This window comes from Tympanuchus pallidicinctus, unplaced genomic scaffold (assembly GCF_026119805.1).
Source record: "Tympanuchus pallidicinctus isolate F22 unplaced genomic scaffold, pur_lepc_1.0 scaffold4, whole genome shotgun sequence".
Taxonomy (NCBI): Eukaryota; Metazoa; Chordata; class Aves; order Galliformes; family Phasianidae; genus Tympanuchus; species Tympanuchus pallidicinctus.
The window spans coordinates 1,077,366-1,083,365 of record NW_026294758.1 but is presented as its reverse complement, the minus strand read 5'-3'; the positions used below and the strand labels follow the sequence as shown (position 1 = coordinate 1,083,365).

Genomic DNA, 6,000 nt, shown 5'->3' with positions numbered 1-6,000 from the left:
GAAGACTGGCCTGCCAGATGATTTATTTTTTCATAGTTTGAACCAAAAGCTGTGTATTTCTTACCAAACAGTGCTGAAAACGATGACCACATTAACAGCTCTCAAGACATTTCACAGAATGGCAGAGGTTAGAAGGAATCTCCTGAGGTCATCTTGCCCAAAGTCTCTGCTCAGGCAGAGCCTCCTACCTGCAGCAAGATGCCCAGCATCATGTTCATATGCCTTTTGGATGCCACCAAGGATGGAGCACCCAGAACCCCTCAGGGCAACCTGTGAACGTGCGCAGTCACCCTCGGTGAGAAAATGTTTCTTGATCTTCAGCCAGAACCTCCTGTGTTTCAATGTGTGCCCATTGCTTCCAGTCCTGCTGCTGCACCGACAGCAGCCTGCGTCCATCTTCTGTGTGCTGTCCCTTCGGTATTTGTGCACACAGGTTGCTCAGCTGGCCCTAAGCCTTCCCTAAGCTGAACAGACCCGGCCTTTCTTTCTCTCAGGGATTCCATAACTAGAGATGTTACTACATCAGGTGCAGCCTCAGCAGTGCTGCTGTCATCAGTAGGCTGTTGCAGGTACAATGTAATCTCTGTCTCCTCCTCCAGTCCTTTGATTTCTTTCAAAATTAATTGCACTGCACCCCACCCCAACAGAGCAGGAGCAAAGTGCACTGAAAATACAAGTAATAAGAGATTGCTCTGAAAGAATTTCTCTCCTGTTAATTGTTTTGGCAGTTGCTCCACATACAGTTAGGAATAAGAGTTAGTGCTATCACCTTGTTTGTCTCCGAGTAAGAAGGTATTTGTTATCACTGTACATGGGTATGACTTCAGTGACTGTATTACTATTACTGGGTGCTCACTGTCATAAACTTGCTGATGTACATCTTGGAAATGTGGTAAATTATTTTCTTGAGGACACAAAGCAGGAGAGGGAATTAAATCAGCAGTATCATGCTGAGCTACAGAAGGTCGTTCGTGTTGGACAGTTTTCGTTGTCATCCTGTCTCATGTTAACTGTCCAAAGAAACAAGTGAGAATTAAAATACAACAGGATACGATTGGTGGGGTCCTGATCCAGTTAGGGACAGCGAGAAAATAAGGCTGAAGCTTTCTTCTGTACCTTAGTACCTAGGACAACATGAAACAGCACACTGAACTCTTTGAAAATAAGTTTAATTTTATATCCATTAGAAATATTATCCCCATAGGTCCACCTTTCCACAAAGGCTTAGATTTTAAAGGAACAGAGTTCACATCTTCTTCTGAATTAATAAACAGCTAGATGATTAATTTCAGTATTAGATTCAGAATCTGGTCAGCTGAATAAGAAAGGAAGTCAATATCAGATAATCAGGAAGGAATAAAAATTAGATGTATGCCGTCAGTTAGTTTTTGGACCACTAAATATAACGCAGAACTGAACTTAGCAGTCAAAGGAAATGGACCAAACACAAAAAACCAGCATATGATCTTCAATAGTTCCACAGATTCTGTCAGCATTTTAATGACCTTTGCACCATGTTCTAAGGTAAGTCAAGCCAACTACAATTTTCAGTCGCCATTCAAAACTAATGAAAAGTTGTTTTCTTTAATGGGCAAAAGTGACAAGTTTCCTGATGCACAGAATCATTCAGCATGGCCAACAAGCCTTTCAAAAGGCTTGTTTAAAAGAACAAATCAAATCCAAGACGCCGCTGTTCACTGTATGGTTTGCTCTTCTCACTTCATTGTTACTGATTAGTTTTGCCGTGCTCACCAGAAGCAGGCCTGCGCCCAGCATTTTTGATTAAGACGCCATTTTACGAATCATGTAGTTCAGAATGCCTCCATTGTGGAAGTAAGTGAGCTCCACGTCCGTGTCAAACCTCATGATGGCATGAAAGGTTTTCCCAGTATCCAGCTGTTGAGGTTAAAGAGAGTTCAAGCAGCAGAACTTACCACACAATAGTAAAATACAGGCTATGACGATAGTTTTCTAATCTGAACAGCTCAGATGAACAGCAAGTGGACACCAGTGCTTTTTTTTTTAAGACAAGGGGCCACACCAGACCACAGCCAACATCTTCAGAGCAAGTTGGCTTGAAACAATATGGAGACTCCTTGCACTGCACTTACTGTCTCTAACTGATTTAAGGTCGACACAAGCCTAGTATGTAAGCTGCATGTAAGCTGACCACCAAATTAAGTGGTTACAATAACTGCTCATGTTTTTCTGTGCAGTCATTCTCCTGGCTTAGGTACAACAGTAACACTAATTGCATTAGCTTTCACTGGAGCTCTGAATGGGAAGAAGAAAAGCAGAAAGACAGGAGCGGGAAGCGAATCAAACTACGTCAGTTTTGCTGAAAGCTGTTCTCATCAGTGACTTTACAATAAAGTGATGAATTCACTGGGATCTATGCTCTCCCAGTTTCAGGACATTAATTGGGCATACGTAGACAACATTTGTAGGCTACTCCACAATACAGGACTGCTTCGTGCGGAATTAAGCTGTTTGGGAATGCTGCTTTTATCTCCCATCACTGCTTTCAGAATTACTGCTTCCTCACAATAACAGAATGCCAGGGATTGGAAGGGACATCAAAAGATCATCTAGTCCAATCCCCTGCCCTCAATTCTTTTACCTTCCTGAAAAAAGAGATTACTGGAAAAGATACAGTTTGAAGAGACAGTTAATTCAAGAGAAACTGTGGCAGCCCTCAGGCATTTCATACCTTGATCTCGATATTCATCTGTGGTTTTAGACTTTCAGGAATTATAATCGTGTAACGTTCTCTTCCAGTGAGTCCTAAAGTCCTTGCATCCTCCCCAGGTAAATACTGCAGAGGAATCACTCCCATCCCCACAAGGTTGCTCCGATGAATCCTCTCATAGCTTTCAGCAAGCACAGCCTTGACGCCCTGAGAAGTACACAATGGGTGTGCTTATCCAGATGGCTCAGGATAGACCTTCTGCTCTCACAGGAACAGAACTGGGATGTCTGAGGTGCCCACCCTTCATTTACTGACTGTTGCTGGTCAGTAGGTACTGCTAATCAGTGGATTGCCCACAGTAACTTGATTATATGTCAACTTCTAAACATCTTAAGAAGAAAGATTGCCAAAAAACTGCATGCACTTTTCTGGGAATTCTGTGTGATTTTCCTGTGTGTTTTTTGTAGACTTCTTTGTGTCACACGTAGAGTACCAGTAGTTATTTTTGTAATTTTTGCTACTTCAGTGTTCTCCTACCCTGCATATTCCAGGGGGCAGTGTTATTGATCTTTACATGTCCATGTGCAAATAGTTTACACAAACTTCACCACTGCAACAGTAATTTTAAAAACTTAGGCAGACGTAACCCTAAACACTAACCCTCTTAATTCGTTGCTTAAAAATGCACACAACTGTTGCATTCAAAAATTGCATACCAAGAAAACTTGCATCACCTTGGCTGCTGAATAATGTAGGACAGCATACAGAATGACAGATGTTCCACTGTACCTGGATTTACACCAGGATCCAATAACAATACTGATACGACTTCCTGAAACCTGCATGGTGAAGCAATGCTAAATTTAAAGTTCACTAATACTTCACTTATTACACTTTATATCTTCTCTGATAAGCGAGCTGAAGAAAGCAGCCTGAAGTAGACCCAAGGTTTATTGGGCTGTATGATGCAAGATTAAAGAAAATGGCCTTTCTGGTGTATGGAAAGCTAGCTGAAGTTCTGTCATGTCTTCCTGCCTGAATGGGCTCTATGAATACTTGAATATATTTGCAAACGTACTGTGGCTCTTGGACTCAGCTTGTACTTCAGAATAGCTTCTGATATCCAGAATGAGAATAAGCTACCTAAGATAATGCTGTAAGCTACTCTTCCTGAAAAAATGAACAAACTTCTAAGTATCATCCTCCTCCTACATTACTTGAGTTACTTACCAAGAGGAACGGCCCTTTGGCCGCCCAGTCTCTTGAGCTCCCTGCACCATATTCCTTCCCAGCCAGCACAATCAAAGGATGGCCAGCCTGCTTGTATCTTTCTGCAGCATCGAACACATCCAGCTGCAATGAAAATACAAAACTCTTTATATACTATTGTGGGTGGAAATACACTTCTGTAGAAATAAGAAAATCGTGTTTTCACACTGAGAGCTGAAGCCCACACTTTATGCCACTTAACTCCATGTTAAGTTACATGGTGCTTTGTGACTGCCAGCCTGAACGCATTTCTACCACAGCCCACACTTTCCATTCTCACCACAAGGTTCTGCTCTCCATTGCTGAGCCTCAGAGCACCACCTTATGCAGGTATGTGTGACCTGCTGCCCTGAGTCTATGAAATCTTCAGACTCCTCCTCAGCTTTCCTTAAAAGGTGCTGAAATTAATGATGTAAGCTGAACGAAACAAATCTAATGCTAATCCCACCTACTGCCAAGGAGCCTCATTTTAAAGCGGCGTGTATACTTACTGTTTCTCCTGAAGGGAAATGGACAGTCTGAGGTCCCTGTTTATCAATAAATTTGTTCACCAGACGAATGTTTGCAAATGTTCCTCTGGCCATAACAGCATCATTCCCTCTGCGAGAACCGTAGGAATTGAACTCTCGAGGAGTCAAGCTATTCATGAAAAAGAAAAGCAGGGCTGTTGGTTTAAATGCAGTCACGAGCTAGTGTCCCTGAAGCAGCTATGGATCGCTCCCATCAGGGCAGCAGCACCCATTTCTCTGGTGTTTCTATGGTTATTTAAAGAAGAAAAAAAGAACAGAAAAATAAAGAAGAAAAAAGAACAGGCCTACTTAGCCTGGACATAGAAAGCAGCTGTACTGGTATTCTCATCCTGTGCCCTACAAAACGTATCTGACAGTAATGCAGAGATACTGCTATGTTGGGTCAGAAGAAGCAGTACAATCCTTCCTTACGAATCATGAATCAGCTTTTCTCAGCTTCACTCAATAGCTGGCTACTGAAATTTGTTATGGTTATTTGTATTACTACAGCATCTAGAGGTAGAGACACCACTGTGATAAATACCTATAGGGCAAAGAGAGAATCTTTGCTGGAAGTGAGACCTGAGGGAGAAAAACTATGTTTAAAAATACGGATGTGGGAATTAAAGGAGACTCTACCCCGATCAGTAAAGAAAAAAAAAATCACAACAATATGACATAAAATTGAAATGTTTATATTGGACTATACTCAGAAGGGAGCTATTTATCATAGAATCATAGAATCACCAAGGTTGGAAAAGACCTAAAAGATCATCCAGTCCAACCGTTCACCTATTCCCAATAGCTCCCACTAAATCATGTCCCTCAACACAACATCCAGCCTTTCCTTGAACACCCCCAGGCTCGGTGACTCCACCACCTCCCTGGGCATCCATTCCAGTGCCTGACCACCCTTTCTGAAAAGTAATACTTCCTCATGTCCAATTTAGATTTCAAAGTGGGCCAAAGAAGCCAAAACAGTTAATCGTCAGTGGACTGCACAGTTTTAACCAATTTTCTCTCCAAATTTATTAAATCTAGTGAAAATACTTAATTTCTAAGCTGTCAGTACTGTTCCTCAAAGCTCCACAGAATTTGTAAGCAAAGCTAAACCAGTGAATAAACAACTTATCACATTACATTGAAGAGTGAATAGGGAGACTCAGTAAGGCCTGGTTTTGTCTTACATTGAACCCACAGTACTGAACTGACAGGCTGTCCACAGCAAAGGAGCAGTTTACAACAGCTTCTAGGCTGAAGGCAATAGCTGTGCCAGTCATTGCAGCTGCACTGAAACTCAAAACTCTGTAGTTCGTGATATCCGTGATGTAGTATCGTGATATGTGAAATTGCTGTACGTGCTATAAGTGAGTGCAGAACCAGTTTTTGACCCCAAGGACTGTGACCATTCTGAACCATCATATTCCATACAAACATCTTCAGTTCTCAAGCTGAATACATCTGCATACCCTACACAAGCTTTTAGAACCAGTGCCAAACGCTGAAACAACACAGGAATGCTTTCTCTTCTTC

The 6,000-nt window shown here is 41.9% G+C and overlaps 1 protein-coding gene across 2 annotated transcripts in view; it reads right to left on the bottom strand.

Annotated features, from left to right (window-relative positions):
* Nucleotides 1-1,153: 1,153 nt before the first annotated feature.
* Nucleotides 1,154-6,000, bottom strand: part of ACO1 (aconitase 1) — a 40,875-nt gene continuing 36,028 nt past the window's right edge. For both annotated transcript variants that reach the window (XM_052701440.1, XM_052701439.1), the window contains exons 18-21: nt 4,450-4,597; nt 3,920-4,042; nt 2,711-2,896; nt 1,154-1,896 (exon numbers count right to left, since the gene is read on the bottom strand). In XM_052701440.1, the coding sequence (XP_052557400.1) occupies nt 1,783-1,896; nt 2,711-2,896; nt 3,920-4,042; nt 4,450-4,597 (571 nt within the window). In that variant the 3' untranslated portion in view covers nt 1,154-1,782. The remainder of the gene's footprint in view (nt 1,897-2,710; nt 2,897-3,919; nt 4,043-4,449; nt 4,598-6,000) is intronic.